Source organism: Zalophus californianus, chromosome 3, assembly GCF_009762305.2.
Source record: "Zalophus californianus isolate mZalCal1 chromosome 3, mZalCal1.pri.v2, whole genome shotgun sequence".
NCBI lineage: Eukaryota > Metazoa > Chordata > Mammalia > Carnivora > Otariidae > Zalophus > Zalophus californianus.
Genome location: NC_045597.1, coordinates 152,809,413 through 152,830,591, shown reverse-complemented (window position 1 = coordinate 152,830,591; position 21,179 = coordinate 152,809,413). Strand labels below are relative to the sequence as shown.

General features: G+C 42.4%; 1 protein-coding gene across 1 annotated transcript; it reads left to right on the top strand.

The window, feature by feature from the left end:
- The first annotated feature begins 1,323 nt into the window (after window positions 1-1,323).
- On the top strand, window positions 1,324-13,171 carry CAVIN2 (caveolae associated protein 2). Its single transcript, XM_027590822.2, has 2 exons — window positions 1,324-2,107; window positions 11,885-13,171. Exons 1-2 carry the CDS (start codon window positions 1,625-1,627, stop codon window positions 12,677-12,679), a joined length of 1,278 nt encoding a protein of 425 aa, XP_027446623.1. The 5' UTR covers window positions 1,324-1,624; the 3' UTR covers window positions 12,680-13,171.
- The last annotated feature ends 8,008 nt before the right edge of the window (window positions 13,172-21,179 follow it).

The following is a 21,179-nucleotide window of genomic DNA, read 5'->3' as shown; positions in this document are numbered from 1 at the left end:
ATGTTTTCACTTTCATTGTCCCTATTTTAACAGATTCATTTTAAGCGGATATGGGGTACCAATTATCTGAGGAAACTAGGGGTCTCTGTAAAAATGTTCAATTCATCTCCCTAAGTAGCAGATGTAGTCTGAGATCATGCTTCACTAACATCCCCTGGATAGTTCCTCAAACCTAAAAGTAAGCAGATAGTGGGGACTCACAAATTCAGTAAATGTGACAACAAATGACCCACTGATTGATTGGCTTGCATGTAGGTTTTTGCCACTGAAGAACGGTGCTTTTCCATTATCTATCCCTGACCCAATAGGAGATGGCATTTGTTCTTCTCAAAACTGTTCATAGCAGGCCTATTACAAACTTCCTGCTGAAAGCACTCTGAAAGGCTGGATACATTTAAAACCAATTCAAGCATGTAAAGTCGTTTTAGGAAATAAGCCCTGCGTCCCAAGGGCTCAGCTGAGGAGGGCCGTGTTTCAGAACAGGTGTGCCACTTCACTGAACAGGAATTTGGAAATGTCAAACATTAGAAGCACTTCAGAAACTCCGACTCAACCTGCCCGACAGTTACACTTGTGGGCACGTGTCAATAAATGACTCGCAGAGATAGGTATTTGAGAAAAGCTCTTAGCGCAGATTCAGAATTCGCTAAGCCAAATCAGCATGGTAGGTTCTTAAGGAGACTACACTTTTTTTGTCTTGTTTTTTCCTTTTTCAATTTTACTTCTCAAAAGAAACTCTATATTTTAAAGTCATTCAAAAATTCACCTTCTATTACATGATAACCAGTACAAAACAGCAGCGCATGTTTTCACATTCCTGAAATTCAGGCTCTTTCAACTTCTTTTGCACCCCCAGTTGCAAGAGTAATAAGCATTGGGCTGTTTTTCCTTGTCATTATCGGGGTTACTTCCTTTCCTTTGGAAATTAAAAACTCACAGTACAAGCTTGGCTGCAAGTACCCTTTAAACCTGGCGCCCCCTCCCAGGAGGACACCATTCCTCCTGCAGCCCATCAGTCCTTCTACGGCAAATGCAAACGGCAAATGCAAACAATACTTTCCGTTACAATAACCTGTATCCAGGAAAACACACACGCACACGCACGCACACACGTGCGCGCGCGCGCACACACACACACACACACACACACACACACGTGCTGTGTTGCCTCTGTAGCATAGCAGCCTGAGAAAAGTTTACTAGCTTTAGCCAATTGGAGGCTGTGGAGCTGAGCCAAATTCGCATGTTTTTCTCCGCCTCTAGATGAAGTCATGATTAAAACATGGCATTGAACTTCTTTTATAAAGGGATAGAGGAGGAGGGGGAAAAAAGCGACACCTGCAGGAAAGTGCCCCCGTGCCAAGGAGCACGAGGTTAGGAAGTGTGCCCCTGCTTCTGAACCCTGAGTGGTTCTCAGCTCTGTAAACTTCGCCTCCCACTGGGTGGAGTAGGGCCTTTAAGAGCAGTGGGAATGCAGTTCCCCTGATCAGTGTAGCCAGTTGTTGCCTGTCTGAACCTCTGCCAGTCCTGGAGAGCAGTGCTCTGAGCTCAGACCAGCGGGCCTCTCTCCGCACCCCCACTGCTGTCCTTTTTGCCAGAGAAGCACGTTCCCACCTGTCCAGCCATGGGGGAGGACCTTGCACAAGCTGAGAAGTTTCAGCACCTGGGCTCGGCCACGTGGCAAGAGAAGCCAGCCAGCCCCAGCCTAGTGCCCTCCTCCACGCCGAGCCCCAGCCTGAACCTGGGGAGCACGGAGGAGGCCATCCGGGACAACGCGCAGGTGAACGCCGTCACAGTGCTCACGCTCCTGGACAAGCTGGTGAACATGCTGGACGCGGTGCAGGAGAACCAGCACCATATGGAGCAGCGGCAGATCAGCCTCGAGGGCTCCGTGAAGGGCATCCAGAACGACCTCACCAAGCTCTCCAAATACCAGGCCTCCATCAGCAACACGGTGAGCAAGCTGCTGGAGAAGTCCCGCAAGGTCAGCGCTCACACCAGGGCGGTCAAGGAGCGCATGGACAGGCAGAGCGCGCAGGTGAAGCGGCTGGAGAACAACCACGCCCAGCTCCTCAGGCGCAACCGTTTCAAAGTGCTCATCTTCCAGGTCAGTGCCCCCTACTCCTCCTCCCACCCAGCTGGGACTCCTCAACACTGGTGATCTCAGCCAGCCTGGCTCTCACGGCCATTTGTACATCTGTCCTGCCTGGCAGGGATCACACACACACACAGCGTTGTCTCTCCCCCCCACCCCCCTTCAGCAGGAGGCTGTGGAATCTGCTTACAGGGCTGGAGTTTCTCAGGTCTCTGCAGCCACAACCCAAGGCACCAGGGGCTAGTAGGCCGGGGTCATTTGTTAGGGAGCACCTCGAGGCAGTCCATACAGGTTGGGAAGGTGAGCAGGGGCATGCACCCTAGTCCAATTCATTTGCCTCTCTGCATTATGAACTTGGGGCTCTGACTGTTAGCTGGACAGGGCATATTAATTCCTTGGCTGTTGATTAACTCTGTGGAAATGAGATAATCGCGTGAGGTGATTTTTTTCACCAAGAAGTCAAATTCATGACTGTTTTAGGTGTCTCTTTGGCTAAAAGCTACCAGTGTTTGGGGGACTAACCAAGTATTGAAAGCTGATTCCATTAGAGTTGAACTCATCTGTTCCTTTAAGATTCCTTTTGGCCAAAGCAGTCTTTGTTGAGTTATTTTCTAGCCCATGATGCACTAAAAATATAGAGGGTAACTCTTTACAAACGCACTAGGTAGGCATCCTATCACTCAGGGAAACCACAACTGGAAAGTAAAATTCAAGCAGTGTCATCAGTTATAGTTTACAAAGGCTAGTCTTGAATATTTTCTCTTGTAAATGGTTGCCTTAGAATTAACAGTCCACTTAATTTTTTTTAAATGCATCAATGATGCAATTAATGTAGCAAGAGGGTATCTGGGGACAGGGAGATTGCGTGGGGCTGTTGTTCCGCCAAGTGGCGGGCGTTTGTGAATCCAAGGGCGGCCCTGCCTAATGCTGGAAGCCCTTCGGCCCAGTGGAACACAGCCAACAGCAGATCCCAGGAAGCGACTGCCATCCCTGCCCCAGGGCTGTCTCCTTGTGACCATGTGAATAGGAGAGGATTTCAAAGCCATGGAGGGGAGAGGCTATAACCAACTGTTTGATTGTGAAAGGCACACAAGAAGAGCCTTCATCTCCTAAGGGAGAATTAGAAATTGGAATTTAAACCGAGGGAGCCTTCTTTTTTCTAAATGAATCTGCTCTGCCAAGTTAGAACCTAAGCCTCCTTCCCTCCATAAAAGGAAAGGCTCATCTGGATGCTTTTTTGTCTTCCCCAAATTGCACTTGATGTAAAGCTTCAGGCAGCTGATGTCCTCCTATACCTTGCAGGCTCTTGCAGCCCAGACATTTTTTAGCTTTTAATGCAAATGGAATAGCTTTTCATGCACCAGATGAACTGAAAAGAGATACGGTGACGGCGCCTTTCTTAAGCCATATAAGATCCTTACTTTATTAGCCTAAAAGATATTAGAAAGCTCAGCTCTCAAGGCATTTCTAAATTAAATACTGATCTCCAAACAAAACCAAACATGTACAGACATGTTTAAATCTGAGTCGTCAAAGGAAATTTTCCTTCTTCCCGTATGAATCGGGAAGATTATCTCTTGTCCTCTATCCCTTAGTTAAGGGGGCGGGGGAAGTACCTAGCAGAGGAAAATCATAATTTGTCAGGATCGGTTTATGTTTCATTTTGCCACGGATGTTCTGTAGATGTTGGGGGCGGGGAAGGAGAAGATGTGTGACTAAAAATTCAAGAGAATTGTAACTCTGACATTTAAAAAAAAAAAACAAACGGTTGGGGAACTTAAAGACTCGGGCTGCCGTTGAGCCCTACCACGGTCTCCTGTTTTGCCATGTTGGATTGACAGGTGTGAAATTGTAGCCAGAAATGGTAGCAGTTCTCCATATAGTGAGTAAAAGGTGAAACAGGGGTGCTCAAGAGCAAGGTGGAAGCTAAGAGAATCCAAAGCAACGTGTTCAGGCTCCATTCTGCACCTCTTAGCAAGCTGCCCCCAAGGACCCTTTTTTTTTTTTTGAAAGAACAGTTTGGGAGACAAGGAACTAAAGTCAAGGAACTGGACTTTCTTAAGCCCCGGAAGATGCTTTAGTAGCCTGAAAGATATTAGAAATCTCAACTCTCAAGACATTGTAAGATGATTATTTTGACAAAAACACATACAGGAGCAGTCTCTTCGTGGAAGGGTTGTTCTTTCTCTTAAAGTAGGGTCTCCAGGGTAGTGATTACGCCAGTGGGTGAACTTCTGACTTGTGCTGGAGAGTGCTCCAGTTTCAGGGTTGAGAAGCTCTATTTTGTCACATAGACAGACATTGGTTCATATTCTAGTTTCACCGCTTGCCAACTATGTGATCTTGTGCACACTTTGTAGCTTCTCCAAGCTTCTGTTTTCTCATCTGAACCCTGAGGATATTAATAGGAACAAAACATTGTTGAGCTCTTTTAGTAAGTCCTGCGTGCTCTAAGTGTCTTTCTGTGTATTATCTCATTTGCCCCCAATTTACAGATGAGGATGCTGAGATTCAAAGATGTTGTTATCTTGTTTGACGTTATTTGGTAAGCAAGCAGTGTGGCCGGGATGGGAACTCACATGTAATTGATTCCAGTGTGTGCTCTTAAACATGAAGGCTTCCTCCTTCCTGCCTCTCTTACAGGGTGAGGAGTGAATGGAATAATCTATTTAAAATGGTTGGTGACTGGCATGGTGTCTCAAGGAGTAGAAACTCTTCCTGGGTGGATCTGAAATGCATTTGCACAGAGTGGAGGCTATACTTTTGCTTGGTTAGAAATATGGCTCTTGAGTAAAAAATGACCCCACCCTACCCAAGACCTTAAAACAGCTATGCTTATGCTTTTTAGTTGGGACTTATTTTGCTTATGCTTTAGTTGGGACATTGTATGACACCTATCATGTTGAAATCTGTATTATGTCCCCAACATACCATGAGAGCAAAGGATTCTGCCCAAAGGGCCGGCCCAAAATAGACTTTTCTAGTGGCAGCAGTCTGCAGAGTGGCAGAGGGTGGGTAAAAGAGTAAGGAGACAGATAATACACCAGGTACCGCATTATAAGTAATTTGTCATTTTCAGTCCACTCGAACCCTATGCTAGACTTTCCTTTACTAAATTCATTGGTTTTCTAATTTAAAACAAAAAAAATTGATGTGAAAATTTAAAAAAGAGAGTAAAGAAAATCTGTCACTTTACTTGAGCATATTTACTACAGTAGTGTTCAGAGGATTAGGTTTCCAGTTTGTAAAGTTCTGTTGTGTCCTCCAAAATCTGCAGGTGCTCTTTGGTTGGTCGCTCAGTTGGTTGGTCTACTAGGTACTTACACATTAGCATTTTTTAAAATTCCAAACTTTGTCCTTAATTTGTCCTATTTAAAATACATTATTTATTAGCTGCTGAGTGGCTCAGTTGGTTGAGCATCTGCCTTCGGCTCAGGTCATGAATTTGGGGTCCTGGGATCGAGCGGGCTCCCTGCTCAGCGGGGAGTCTTCTTCTCCCTCTCCCACTGCCCCTCCCCACCGCTCATGCTCGCTCTCTCTCTCTCTCTCAAATAAAATCTTAAAAATAAATAAATAAATAAAAATAAAATATTTATTTATTTATTTAAATGCATGCTGAATTTACCACATTGTTGTGGCTTTAAAGCCTCTCATGCCTTTGGCAATTACTTCAGATTATAGCCAGTAGTCTCTAAAACTGGAGAATATTCATCTCCCTTTGAGCAATGAAAAAATTGTAAAATCCTTGTTAAACTTAGCAGCTTTTCTTTTTACATTATTTTATAATAGCTTAAAATCAATGTTTGAATTCAAAATACTGTGACAAGACCCAGTATAAATGAAATAAGACTCAGAGGGATTGGTGATCTAAAAGCAAATGCTAAAGACTAATAAGACTAATGCTTTGCCTGTAAGTATGGCTATCTTTACCTAAAAATGGAATTTATACAGAAAATCAGTGAATTTACTGTTAAAAGGGAGTTTTCTCTGTTGATTGAAGAGCCTAGAACCTCATAGGCAACTGGCCATGAGGGGGTGGCACCCACTCATGCCTTAAGGTTCTAGCGATGATTATCTGAAAAAGCAGTTTGGGAATGATTTCCAATCTAGGGAACAAAATGAGAGTACTCATGGACAGCTTACACTTTCATCCAGATAAAATTGTGAAATTGGGTGAAAAGAGTAGAGGTTGGGTGTTTGCTGTGGACACATTCGTGGAGAATCAGGCCTATCAGTGTGTTCAAATCTTCATCATTTGGCTTCCTTTGATGAGATAAGAATTTGAGAAAAGTGCTAAAAGTGTAACCTCTTCAGACTATTTTCAAGTTGATTTTTTCTTAAAGATGATACTTTATCCAAAGACACTGTTCTGAAAACTGCTAAATTTTTACAGCTGTAGAAGAAATGAGAATACAGAAAATCAAAGACACGTTTATGTGACAACTCACCATGTTTATGTCACATTGATTAACATTCCCACAATGGGCAATTGGTTTTGATGTGTGACTTATCCCATGCCCTTTGAGTTTCTGAGATAAACAAAATACTCTCATTATTATTATTTGCACTTATTGAATGTGAGCACTGCCTCAGACATGTTAAGTGAATAAGTGATTATTGTTTCTTCAAAAGAATCATTACTTTCTCTCATTTATTAAAAAACTAGACTGTTTCTCAGATGCAGTCCTTCCACATAAATGTGGCCCCCTCCATTGTTTTGCAATCTGGATCTGTTAGAATTGAATGAATGAAAGACATTCTCCAGGGCATCTCAGGTCCTATAGTTTGGATTCTTGCATGAAATGAAACCTGTTTGGCGTTAGTACACTGGGAGATCTCTTCTGAAATTTGTTAATTATTTTTCATGGGATTTACATTAATACCAGAAAATCAAACGTCTCGGAGCTGGAAAGAACCTTAATAATCATTTAGTTTAACCTCATTTTATATCAAAGAAACAGAGGCCCAGAGAAAGTGACTAGCAAGGTTTCCTTTTATCAATAAAAAAATTATAGAGTCGAATGGTAAAATGAGTAAAAACAAACGCTGTATTCCCACTATGGCAAAGTTCATGTTTACTGGGTTTTCTTCACCAGCTTTTAAATAATTCAGAATGATTTGTTTTCCGTTTTGTGGTGGGTTTTTTTTTTGGTTTTTTGTTTTTTTGGTTTTCTGTTTTGTTTTGTTTTGTTTGGTGGGTAACAAAGAATACCTAACCAGTGTGATCTTAAAGAAGAATTGAACCCTTGATAACACTGAAAAATAATGAAACTTTTAAATCCTCCACAATGTGAAAGACTGCTCAGGGATTATAACTAATGCATTTTATTCTTATGACTTGCTGAGTCTACCGACAGCTGGCTTAGGGGTGCAGTTCTAATCAATGGCTTTATCCACTTGGCGATCTATACCACAGAAACACAAATTGGAGAAAACCATCAATGTGTAAAAGAGACCTATAAATCAGAATGTCAGGTGGGCATAGTTCCATTTTAATAACTAGTATTTAGAGATTATTGGATAAAACATCCCATGGACACAAATTTATGATCCTCATATCCCTTCAGGATGCCACCACATCCCTGTGGGACTGTGACAACCGAAGTTAATTTCTTCTAACGACAGGGATCCTAAGTTAGGGACAAAAGAACAGATTGCTGGCTTCTCTCCCCTCATTCAAGCTTTGTCTCTAAGCTTCCTTTTCTAACGCTGGTCGTAGAATCTCCTTCTCTTTTAAAGTGTATGCTTCTTATGAGCAAAGATTTGCTTCCATGAGCTCCAACCCAAGAGGTGCTTGGCAAGTTGGCAAGTTTCTCTGTGTTGATATCTGCATGTACAACCAGGACAGTTAGTTCGTGAAAATCAATATAAATAGCCAACAAGCTAAAGCATAAGGAAAAATGCCACTTCTCAAGAGTTCTTTCCATTCCTTTTCTCTTTCGTGCTGCAAGCACGTCATTCATATGTGTTTGAAGTGGGCTGTTTAACTCTCCCTTCCTTTGAAAAACTCCTATGGGTTCTCGTGAAAGGTCAGAACTTGGAGCAGCGGCATCGGTGGTGGCTGAGTACCTTTTTGAAAAGAAATCTGTCGGGCAAACAGTCAGCCACTCTTGGGGGACTACTAGATAGAAGGGCCCAAGAAAGGATTGCAGCCCACCAAGGATACTTCATGCCACGTTAAGGAGTCACAAACCCGAAGTAGATACATGAGTAACTAACAGAGTCAAGCAGTGATGGAACTGAGGCATAAGCTTGGCCCTCCCCCTGGAAGGAGCCGTCGGTATTGGACTCTGTGAGTGAAGGCAGATCAAAACCATGAGGACGGGAGGCTGAAGGGGAAGTGTCCCTTCACCTGTAGACGGGTGAGCTATCATCAAATGTTTCCATGAGGACCCGTGAAAGGACTGAGCAATGGCCCACGTGCAGGGGAGACTGGGCCCCTGGGGACAGCGCAGTTCTAGAAGGTCTGCTGTCTGAAATGCCAGCTGAATTTCCTCCATCGTAACAGCTACTTCATAGTCCAGCACAGGGCAAGCAAGAGAGATTTTGAAGAAGTGTCTGTATTTCCTGCTTCTACAGACACAGCACGGAAAGGTAAGAGCTGCGTGTGCTCAGATATCGGCAGACCCCTGTGGGAATGGAAGGGGCTTGCCCTCGGACTGGATGCCATGGGCCGCCGTAGAATAAACGCTGTCCGGCAGACAGAATACAGAATACGGCTCAAGTAATAACAGTGACAACAGAAGCATAAAGCAGTTAGGCAAAAAGACCTATCTCACTTGTTTCCAGTTTTATGAAGACACAGCTAACTCATTCTGGATTATGTCTGTTGTCGCTGGGTTTATTTTCAGAGTTGGCGTAAGCGCTCTTGAATCAAGGTCCCAGGCGTTCGTTGGAGGAAGGAGTTCAACAGGTCTCCCTCCATCCCTCAGCTGTGCTTCTACGTGCCGTGTGTATCTACCAGACATCGCTGCTGACTCACCTGACCTTGCACTTTCCTCAAACCTGTCCCCAAAGGACATGTCATGAGCAAGACCAGAGTTTCCGACTCAACAGGAACTATGCTGTCTTAATAACAAAATGCAATTTAAGAAAAAAGGCAGCATTGTTTAATTCTAAGTACAGTTACTATGTTTCCCTCTCTGTTAGGGTTGAAGAAAGGGAAGTTATCAGGGTAACCCTCTGATTACCCCCGGAGAGCTTAGACCATACAAAGTGTATCTCTGCTCTGGGAACCAAGGCTTATTTTTGTAGTTTCCCACCCAAATTTCTGCTTCCTTCACTGAGGACTTGTAGTAACCTTTCACTGAGTTCTTGGTTTCTGCTTTTCCTGCAAACAGCTCCTGTCAAAATCTCCCAGCCCTCTCATCAAACCCCAGAAGTAATTTTGCTTCTAGACTAAGCACTGGGGCCTTAGCTATCTCTATAGTGGGCCTCCCTTCTGGTGATGCTCATCCACTGAGAATGACACCCTTCCTTAAAAATGGAAACCACTGTGCCCCTTAGGCCAAGGTTCTCCTCATTTCCCAATGGAGCTACACTCAACAAACTTCCTTCTAAGACACAGAGCTAAGCCCATTCTTTTGTAGTTCTCAAGCCTACCAAAGGGTAGGGCTAATTTCTATTGCAGTCACCCACAGGCCTTTCTTAGAAAGCCACCTTAGCCAACAGGTGCTCATTCAGCAAATGGCTATTGAGCTGCCAGGAAGTATTCTAGTCACTGGGGCCTAACAGTGAACAAGAGACAAAAATTGCCACCCTCATGGGGAGTACATGCCAGCGAAATAGCAGCAAGATAAGACTTGAAACATGGGGAAGTCACTCTCTGGAAAAGTCTATGTCATCAACGACTCATGGGAACCCCATGCTCCTTTCAATTTTTTTTCTTTGTCTTTTATACTGTGTTCCTGACACTTTCTATTACATTCAAAATGGGTGGTTGTGGAGAGAGCTTTGGGAAACAGAATCTGTGATTTCTTTACTCTGATGGAGATTCTATTTAACCAGATTTTCTGCTATTTACCTCTACCCAAGACTTTATCCTTTGTTTGTAACCAATTTACAGAAAGGACCATGGTACCAGTAGGTGTGTGTGAGGGGAAGACACGGGGCTGTATCTTTTCAGAGTATCACAGTTATACTATTCAGTGGTTAATAAGGGGAGGGACTTTTCAGTTTCTCTAAATCAAACTTTGTTCATTTAGCTTTTGTAAGCAAAAAGTTAAAAAGTATGCAGGCAGGTACACTCCTAGAGCATGTGTTTGATCATAACCTCAATGTTACTGACTTTTCGGTGAAAATTGCAAAACAAGAAGGGAAATTCTTACTGTTAACACAAACTTTACAGGAAGTTTAGATCCCAGATTGACTTTTGAATGTACAAAATCTGGTTATTTTTCAAACTGAGAGTCTACTGGGCAGTCCATGTTATAATCCAGACATCAAAGCTCTGGTTGAGGCCAGGGTGGGCCTGGGCTCTGAAGCCTGGCCCACCTCAGCATGCCTACAGAGCCCCAAGTGTCCCTGGAGTGCAGTTTGAAGGCTGCTCATTGGGGTCAAATCCTCTTCATATTTAGAAAAAACTGAGATCCAAGGAGATTATTTGCTGAAAGCCACCCAGCCATTCAGCAATCCAGCAGAGACTGAGAGTTAGGCTCCTGTCACACGTTCTTTCTACTGTGCCATTTCTTCCCATGAAAATGTGAAGACCCCCTTGCTGACTGGCTCTCGTTAATCCAGTATTCAAAGAAAAATTTAAAAAAAATGAAAGGAATTCCTATGTTGGGTGACCAAGTCCGTCTGAATTCCTATCCACCCACTTAGCAGTGTTGGAGCACCATTGCCCTTGCACTCTGGAGGCACATTCTCGGGCTCTGCTCCCCAAGACACGGAGGGGCAGACCTTTGCCTGTGTGCTAGAAGCTGGAGGAAGAGGTATGCTGGGAATAGTGCAGGGAAGGAGGCAGATTCCTGAGCTCTCTCCTCACTCTTAGCTCTAGGTGGGGGCCAAAGTATTCTTGCCCAAGGAAGCCCTGGATAACAATAGAGCCTTGATAAGCTACTTCAGAATTCCTGCTCACGACTCTGAAAATGGCCATGGCATGCCACCTCTGCTTATTAATGCCCACAAAGGATATCCTAAACCACAAGGCTCCAGGGGTGGGCCCCCAGTAAGGCTGGCCCTTGCTTCTCTTACTCTAAAGTTATGTCATCAGAAAAATTAGTGTGCAGTTTCAAGCAGACCCCAAGGTTGACCATACTTTTACTTCTGACTCAGCCGGGGAGGGAACCCGATCAAGGCTTTACATGGTATCCGATACCTGAGGACTTCCCAATCCTCTCCCTTGCCCCCATCTTTTATCTTCTAATTTGGCCTCCAGGCTCTTTTGCAGTGAGATTTTGGCAGGGACAGAGCCATCTGACCTTGAAGGAGGATAGGAGAGAGAGGCCTCTGGGGTTCACAGTAACTTACTTTAGCTCCTTTATCTAGGCGACTTCCTGGTCTATCAGAACCACAGCCCACTTCCCTTGCTGCCTGTCACTGATAGAACCCTTGCCACCTGCCTTCGTAGGATTCCCAGTAAGCAGTCCTTGCCCCTTATCCAGCCTAGGGGAATGACTTGACCAGTTTAGAATTAACTCCTCACATTCTAGAAAACTGAAGCCACAAAGGTTTCATTTTGATCTGTCTTTCTACCCTGTGCCAGAAAGACCAACACAGCAAATTATAACATTTCAGAACATTTGTGAACTGTTATTAACATGAAATCTACATTGTCCATCTTTTCAGGAAGAAAATGAGATCCCTGCCAGTGTGTTTGTGAAAGAGCCGGCTTCCAGCCCAGCGGAAGAGAAGGAGGAGCTTGCTGATGAAAACAAGTCCCTGGAGGAAACCCTGCACACGGTGGACCTCTCATCAGATGATGAATTGCCCCACGATGAGGAGGCCCTGGAAGACAGTGCAGAGGAAAAGATGGAAGAAAGTAGGGCAGAGAAAATAAAAAGATCTAGCCTCCGGAAAGTGGATAGCCTCAAGAAAGCATTTTCTCGCCAGAACATCGAGAAAAAAATGAACAAGCTGGGGACAAAGATCGTATCTGCAGAGAGGCGAGAGAAGATTAAGAAATCCCTCACTTCCAATCACCAGAAGATATCCTCTGGGAAAAGCTCCCCCTTCAAGGTTTCTCCCCTCACCTTCGGTCGAAAGAAAGTCCAAGAGGGAGACAGCCCTACAGAAAATGAGACCAAGTCAGAAGACCTGCCTAGCAGTGAGCAGATACCGGATGAGCCTGAAGAGAGCTCAGTCGCGGAGGGTCTCTCTGAAATGTCCCAGCCCAGTGCTGCGGTGGAAGGGAAGAGCAAGGAGGGGGATGCAGGGAGGGCAGCCTCCAGGGGGAGCAGCTCGGGCTTGGCTAGCAACATCGACTTGACAATTAAGGAAGATGAAGAAGAGGAGTCGGTGGCCGTGGAACAGGCCCAGAAGGTTCGCTATGAGGAGGGCTACCTGCTAACGTCTGAGGATGCAGAGCGGTCCGATGAGGACGCAGTGCAGCCTGCAGTGCTCCAGGTGGACCAGACCGCCTAAATGCACAGCACGCTGGACCCAGCCTGTGCCTTTGTTTAAATGGGTAACCAGGGTGCAGGACAGCCCCCTACACACATCCAGCACTGCCCAGTCACTGCTACGTCCTTGTCCAAACAGCCACTATTGACGACATAGCAGCAGCACGCTCATGACCAAGATTTACTCTGAAGGCGACCTGTCAGGAACTCTACTTCTAACTTGCTCTTAGGTTCTATTTTTGTAGAATTTCTCCAAGACTGCACGGAAGAAGAAATGGAACAGCTGCAAAACGCTGATCAGTTTGGCTTTGTTAGAAAAACCAGAGGCTACTTAAGATCTTAGTCATGAAATGTGATTCATTTTTTGTCATTCCATAAGCTTGCTGAATAGTGTACCAGTACTATATTGAATTTCCACAGAACTCTGTGAAGCTAATTATTGTATTTCAAGTTTGTGATATATAATTTACATATGTATTTAAGCTAAAGACATAACTACTTTATATTTTCAGGGGAAAAAACCCACTTTTAATAAAAGGTGAAAGAGAAGGTCCAGTTTGTTATTCACTTAGTAGAAACCAGTGTCTTATTGAAAATGAAGGAAAAAAATCGAGAGACTATAATAGTCAGCTAATAAAGTAAGATGTAGAAAAGCCAGGACTATCAGAGAAAGAAAACTAAGGAGAAGTTGGAAAATAAGAGAAACAGGAAAGGAAGAATGCCAAAGAGAATGAAGAGAGAGGAAAAACTATGTGCTTACAAATAAAATATTTACAGTATCAACTCAAGTATTCCATTCCTTAAATAACAATTCTAAAGAGTTTCATATATCCTGGAATAATATGTCCTATCTTCACAATATTTTTATTTTCTAATATTTCAAATAATATAAAAAACATAGTTTACTGTGTTAAGGCTGGATTCTTCTTAATAAATAAAAGACATTACAAATATTTCTCCAAGGAGGTTTAAAAGGATGTTGTCTCTTTAACATTGGAATGAACATAAATCTTCAAAATTCATATGTACTGTCTTTTGTAGGAAGTTGGATCCTACTATTCTCTCGTTTTCCAAATTTGAAATAACCTTTACACTTCAGATGATGTGATGTAGGTCTAGAAAGATGTTAAAATCAACAGGTTTGAGAAGGGAAGGATTCTGTTTTTCCTTTTTGTACATATTGCTAATTTCACCCCAGGTTATAGTTTATTTATATATTAATTTCACAGAATATTAGCATGACTCTTCTGAAAGCATGCTAGTGTATATGCGCACATTTATTCAGACAGGATAATTTTTACTACTGCCTAACATTATACTAAAATATTGCTTTACCTATTTTTAATTACAGAATGCTAATGTTTTGAGAAAACTATTAAATTTTAGTTTAGAGACAGTTGTACTAGGGAGCAAACTCCCTACCTTTTGTATTTACCACTCACCGTAAGTAACCTTTACAAATATAAGTAATCCAAGACCGTATTAACAAACGATGCTTTGTGTTATAGAAGGAAAAATAGGATTAACAAACATATTGACGGCATAATCTATACAGCTATGTCCTTATTTTGCAATAATGTACCCCAAATATTAGATTGTTGCACTAACAATGGCTGTGTTAAAGAAGACTAAATAAACCAAAAAATAAAAAGTATATAACACTGTCGGTTTTTTGGCAGAACAATTTTAGAACAAGCAAAAAGAATTTATTTTTAAACTCTTCCCCCAAATGGAGCTGTAACGTTGATTGTTTCAGTCTTGATTTCCCCTATTAACTCTGCTTTCTTTTTCCCGTAATCTCATTTAGAAATCCAAGGCTCATTCTTCAAGTTTAACTTTCTTGACATCACCTTGCCAGCTCTGGAGAGCATCTGAATATATTGCAGCAGCTTGATAAATTTGATAGTTCCATCTGCATTTTTATTGTTTTATACCAGACCTTATAATACCTTAAATAGCCCTGCAAACATGAATGTATTGAACTGTATGTTCAGTTTATTCACACAGAGAAACCTTTGTCTTCGGCGGCACCATACACTTGGTAGAAGACTTAATTTCACTCTGGGCCCTAAGCTTGCCTATTTAACCTTTATGAAGTTGCTGTCACTTCTTGCAGCCAAAGAGTTGGGGGATCCAGAGCTAATGGAATTTTTACACTTCCTTTCCAAAAATGCTTATGCCATTTGTTCCTACAAACTATTTGCATGCTGGTGAAAATTCACACTTAAATCTTTTTAGATTTTACTGACAAACATTTATTCTGTGTTCCACATTTGAGGCATTAAAATTCTAAGCAATAAAACAGCGAATTAGGCCAGATAATTGTTGGAAAACACATCCTGTAGGGATTAGAGAGAGCAGCAGTTGTGGAAATGGAAGCTATTTATTATTGTTGAATTATTTGCATACTGAAAAGGCTGGAAAGTCCCCAAATTAGATATGTCTTCTTTCTACCCACCTGATAACCTGTTCCTAACTTTATGTGCCTGGAACTCAAGAACTGGATTAGTTTTCCCCCAAAGATTGGTTATACATTAATAAGCACTGAGATCCATATCTCAGAAATATAATTCAGGAGCAAGATACATCTATTACATGGATCACAAATCTCACAGAAATACAGCAAAGATGTCACTTTACTGCAAGATTTTATTTGTAAAATATACAGACATATATTTCAACAGGAATAATTTCCTCTTTCCACTTAGGAATCTAGTATATGGCTGAATTTCTTTTTATGCATGAAAATAAAAGCTCCACGCTAAGGCCACTTCAGCACAAAATAAAGATTTTTCACATTTATCGTATGATGAAAGCCCAAAATGTTCCAGTTTTTAGCACTGCTCATGCGTTTCAGTCCACCGTCAACAGACTAGAGGCTCTTTCCACGTAGCCAAGCTGCTGGTGTAAGTAAAGGTTATAATGAAAGGCATTTCTGACATTAAGACACAAATGCCCAAGCCCAGTTAATTCTTTCTTGAAAGTTTGTTTACTGCCCTACAGCCCAGGTCTAAATGATTTTATATCGGAGATTGGGAGTCTGAGGGATTGAGGAACAGGCAGCAATCATTATTAACAGTTCCATAGCAACCGCAAGTCTTTTCCTAAAAACCAAGACTCTGACACTGCAAAACAAGTTTCAGATGAAATTGGCATTGCGACCTTTGTATTCTGCTCGATCTGGGTGTCGAGATAAAGACTTCTGCAGCCAGCAACTCATTCCTAAAGGGAACAGGCAGTAACTCACATTATTACATTATTACATCCTTAAGATCCAGCCTTCTCATTTTTGTTTTAACCAATGCATTCCCCTGCGGTATCTGAAACTCTATAATTTCTAACTCTTTACACAAACTGCCACAATTAAGAAGCCACACCTTTAGCAAAATGACTTGATATTCGTACACATGAAGACTTTCCACCGTAAGATCAGTATAAGATCAGTTCATTAAATATGTGTGGGGCAGTGCAACCATTTGCTAAAACTCTTAGTGTCCAAAGCAGTAAGGCACATACATGCACGAGTGAGAGGGAACCAGCATTTCTGATGGCTCACTTTACGCCAGGCTGTGCGCTCTGGGGGAACGGTACCGCGTACCTACCACGTGCTGAGCACAAGTATTCTCTCATTTAATTTTTTTTAAAGATTTTATTTATTTATTTGAGAGAGACAGCGATAAGAGTATGAGCAGGGGTGAGAGGCAGAGGGAGAAGCAGACCCCCCTGCTGAGCAGGGAGCCCCACTCAGGGCTGGACCCCAGGACCCCAGGATCATGACCTGAGCAGAAGGCAGATGCTTAACCTACTGATCCACCCAGGCGCCCCAGTATTCTCTCATTTAATCATACAAATCCTATTAGGAAAGTACTGGTTTTGCACATGAGACTTTTTTTTTTTAAGATTTTATTTATATGACAGAGAGAGACACAGCGAGAGAGGGAACACAAGCAGGGGGAGTGGGAGAGGGAGAAGCAGGCTTCCCGCCTGCTGAGCCACCCAGGCACCCCTTTCACCTGAGACTTTTGAAGTTAATTCACTACAACTAGTAAAACGGAGGGAGAGGGGGATCTCCAGAGTTCTTAATGGCTCTAAGTTCTCACTCATGTTACCATTATTTTTCCTTTGAAGTTCACCGAGTTAAAAGACTTGTGCAAGTTTACGTAACTATTGAATGTCGGAGTCAGTGCTCAAGCCCAGTCTGAGATCCATGCTACTGCCAAGACAGACTCCTAATGGTATCATCCAACTGTGCCTAATTATGAATCACTTTATAAGCTCTCAGATAGTATTGTATCACTTCGTTTATCATCCCTTATATGGCATCAGATACAGCTGCACTTTATAAATGATTTTGGTGCTTGTCATACCAATGCTAAGAAAAAAACAGCTCACAGCTCCTGGGGAGCCACAGACAGACTATTATTCAGGTCTGCTGAGGCCACCCAGGCGCTCCTAAGCTCCTTGGCATCACCCTTTGTCAGTAGCTGCGGGGCTCACTTTGGGCATGGTTTAATAAGGGCAAGCTGTCAACAAGGTACCGGAATCAGATAGCTCCAAGATGGCACAACAGGTCTGCCTCAAACTCTTCAAGTAAAAGCAGTCATATCCCTGTATCATACTAGAGAAATTGCTATTTCCTGCCTGGACACATCCTCCCATAGACTGAGAAAACGGGCAAACATCAGATCAGCCTGAGGGGCGCGGGGGTGTGGGGGGGTTTAGGAAATCAGGTGAATCTTGAGGACACAGAGACCTAGCCTCTGAGTATAATTCCTACGAAATCATCTTCTCAAGGAAAACAGGAACCAGGTCAAACAAATGCCGACGTCTCATCTCTGTGGGCAAGCCATCAAAAAAAAAAAAACCCTCTAGGCCAACCCTCACTCATCAAGATGTATGCTGCAGGCAGCTACGTCTCCCAAAGGCTTTGGCCGTGGTCACGAACTCACAGGCCCACAGGGCTCACACATGAGTAAAATGGTTCAAGGTGGCGGCAGCTTGAGGCAACGTTGCTACATGTGGGCATGATGGGACACCCTTACAATTCATCTGCCCAGAGGCAGGGCCTTTTTTCTAATTCCCAAAAAGGGATGGTACCTTCTAGCTGCCACCCTGGATTGTGGTAAACTGACAGCCCTTACCCAACCCCCACTGGCGTCACTTCACTTCTTTTGAGAGAGGCCAAGATTCGGATCTCTTTTTTCAAGAAAATCTCCTGGTTTTTAATTTTTTGGCAACAAGCTCAAATCATTTTAAAATATTGCATAAACCAATCAACCGTCTGCTGTCTGGATGTAGCCTAGGCCTCGACCATCAGTTTCTGACTCCGGGTCCATAGGGATGAAAGCTCTGGGGTCCTCCTTCCCCACCCTGAAGCACAGACAGGAGAATAGAAAGCTAGTAACAGGATTGGATTTGCCTTGAGAAAAAGCACAGGAACCTTCCTAGGGAAATATAAAATACAAAAATACCCTGGCCAGAACTTGTAAGAAATTTTTTCTTGCTGCTTACTGAATTTACTGTTAATGCACTGAGGAGACAAGTTGCCAATCACATTGGAAGATGGGTATATGTTCTTTAACGGGAAAGCACCACTTGCTGTTAATAGCACTGCTATCTACCTGTGGGTTATCCGCAGAGCCATTGAATGTCTAAAGGATTAGTATTTTTGGTAAACTGAGCATAGATTATGACTACCCCACTTCTGTGTTTCATTTGAAAAACACCTAGTCCTGTCAATAACCTGAAGTTTCTGTGGATGACAAAAGGTAAGTTTGCATTCTGCTTTGCCATATGTCATAGCAAAATTGCCAGCCAACACCCCACGTCTTCAACTCTTTATTGTTAGTAATGAGGTACTAAAGGGAGAGAACAGGGCTCAATTTTTTGGATTCTAAATTGAGCCTTCAGAGCTCAGGGCTGTGGAAAAAAAACTGGAACAGATGTAGCACAAGAGGCAAGATGTCCTTTGTTAAGGAGAAATTTTTCTTGCAACCACTTGAAGCTCTAAGAAAGCACAGGTATTAGCTGCGTTCCCTGAGGCCCACTGCATGTTGATTATCTCTGAAACCTCAGTGACATGCAGAGAAAAACAGTGTATTCTGGTGAGTGTGGCCTTATTTGGAAAATAAAATTCCCTAGGGACTTTAAATCAATAATTTTAAGTCACTACATAATAAAAGGAAGTCCCCTCCTACGGAGGAAAGTGGTATCTTAGTTTATGGGGTTGCCCCTGAAATTAACCAGAAAGAGGGAATCTGATATACACTGGGTATAATTTCATTATGACCTACAGTTCTCTTTTTTTCTTTCTACCATCACTCTTTTTATTGTCAGAGACCAAAAGATCCTTCCCAACTACCTTGTAGCTAGATTTTCAGAGATTAAATAAAAGCAGTTAGACCTGAGTTATCCAATAACCACAGGGAGGTTTTCTCTTTCTATTTCTGCAAGAAACATTTAAAATTCATCTCGTTTTATTAACTAACACATTTATTGGGCATCTATGTGCACCAGGCCCCATGCTGGGTCCGTGGATAAGAGAGAAGAGTAAGAGAAGAGTCTTTGCTATTTAGAAACTTTCTATTGAGAAAGGGGAAAGCACTGAGAATCCCCCAGATAAAGAATTTGAACTTATAGTAACAAAGCAAGAGGAAACAAGTAATTTGAAAGAAAAATAAATCTTCAGCCTTGAGGAAGTTATTTGAGAAATAGTCACTCAAGATAGTTGATGGAGATACTGTAGCTTGGCTGTATAGCATATCATAAATGTCCAGGAGAGAGATGGAAGGAAGCTATATTGTGGAAGGTGTAGTTGTGTGGACTTAAAGAACACACAGGAATCGGAATTTTTCTGCTCTAAAGTACAAAACAAAATGGTAGAGGGGAGACTGGGTGGAAGAAAATCTGTAGTCTTTAAAATGCAACATTGACAGCAAGCACATTCATTTGTTTTAATTAACAAGTAAATATTGGACACATATCGTCTGCCAACCCCTGAGAGAGGCCCTGGTTCACTAGGGAGACGGGAACAAACCCAAGAGTCATGCTCTGCCCTCTCGCCATCCCAGCACAGCCCACAATAAACTGCTTGCTTAGTCACTCTCTGGCCAGAAGTGTTCAAATTGGTTTTGGTTTTGGTCGTTTAATTTAGGGAGTTTTCCCTCCTGCAAACACATTACTAATTTATAATGTTACATATTCTCTTTTCTAGGATGAGGCAGGGATGAATAAATTAAAAAATACAATGAAAATCAATGAGAAATTTTGACTTTCCTTAGGGACAGTAAACTTAACATTCACCTTCAAAAGCACATGTTATCCTTACAATAAGGGTTGGGTTATTTTTTAATAGCATTTCTTAAGTTTCTTTATTTAATTAAAAATATAATTAAGCAGGGGAAAAATGGCCCATAAGCCTAGTGGCCAGATAATCCCTGATGTAACTGTTCATTTTCTTAAAAGTATTACAGAAAACTAATAGTTTTCTGTCACTGTGTAATAAATGACCACAAACTTAGCAGCATTAAACAGCACCCATTTATTAGCTCATGGTTCTGTTGGTCAGAAACCCAGCATGATGAGGTTGAGTTCTATGCTCAGTATATCCAAGGCTAATATCAAGGTATTAGCTGGACTGAGTCCTTGTCTGGAGGCTCTGAGGAAAAATATGCTTCCAAGCTCATTCTCGTTAGCAGAACTCAGTTCCCTGCAGTTGTAGGACAGAGGTCCCCATTTCCTAGCTGGCTATCAATCAGGGACTGCTCTCAGCTGCTAGAGGCTGCTCACATCCCTTACCATGTAATCCCCTCCATCTTCATGCCAGCAATGGACATTCAATCCTTCGTGTTCTTTGAATCTCTGACTTCTTCTTCCTTTTGTTCTTCTTTCAACCCCCCTCCCTTCCTCTTCCAGCCAAAGAAAACTCTGTCTTTAAAGGGCTCCTGTGATTAGGTCAGGACTACCTGGATAATCTCTCTTAAAGTAAATTACATCATATAACATGGATAAAATCACAAGAGTAAAATCCATCATATCCACAGATCTGAAGATGATGCAAGGCAAGCAATCCAGGGAAGTGGGAAATCTTGGGTCCATCTTAGAGTTTTGCCTACACATAATACAACATGGTGAGGAAATTCAAATGATGTGAAGAGGTCCGTATTCAATGAAAATTGAAGCCAGCCCTTTCCCACTTCTTCCATCATATTGCAGTGGTAACCATGGTCAATGGCTTTCCTACCTATCCTTCTAGGAAAAAAATACAAAGATATATATGCATCTCTATATTTTCTCTGTATATTTAAGTATCCAGGATCTTCTCGCACCTAGCTGTTCTCATTTACTCTCTCAGGGTACTCCTTCCTTAGTGGCAAATGTGGGTCTACATTATTCTTTTTCACAGCTACATAGGAGGAGATTTTTATTTCTTTAATAATTACATAAGAATAAGCAAAGGGATCAGCAATGAATCATCCCTAAGATGAAGACAGATTATTTATGATTCCAAGGATTTTTAAACT

Coding starts and splice junctions, on each gene's coding strand:
- CAVIN2 (XM_027590822.2), top strand. CDS start 1,625: ATGGGGGAGGACCTTGCACAAGCTGAGAAGTTTCAGCACCTGGGCTCG. Junction 2,108..11,884: donor TCAAAGTGCTCATCTTCCAG/GTCAGTGCCCCC, acceptor CCATCTTTTCAG/GAAGAAAATGAGATCCCTGC.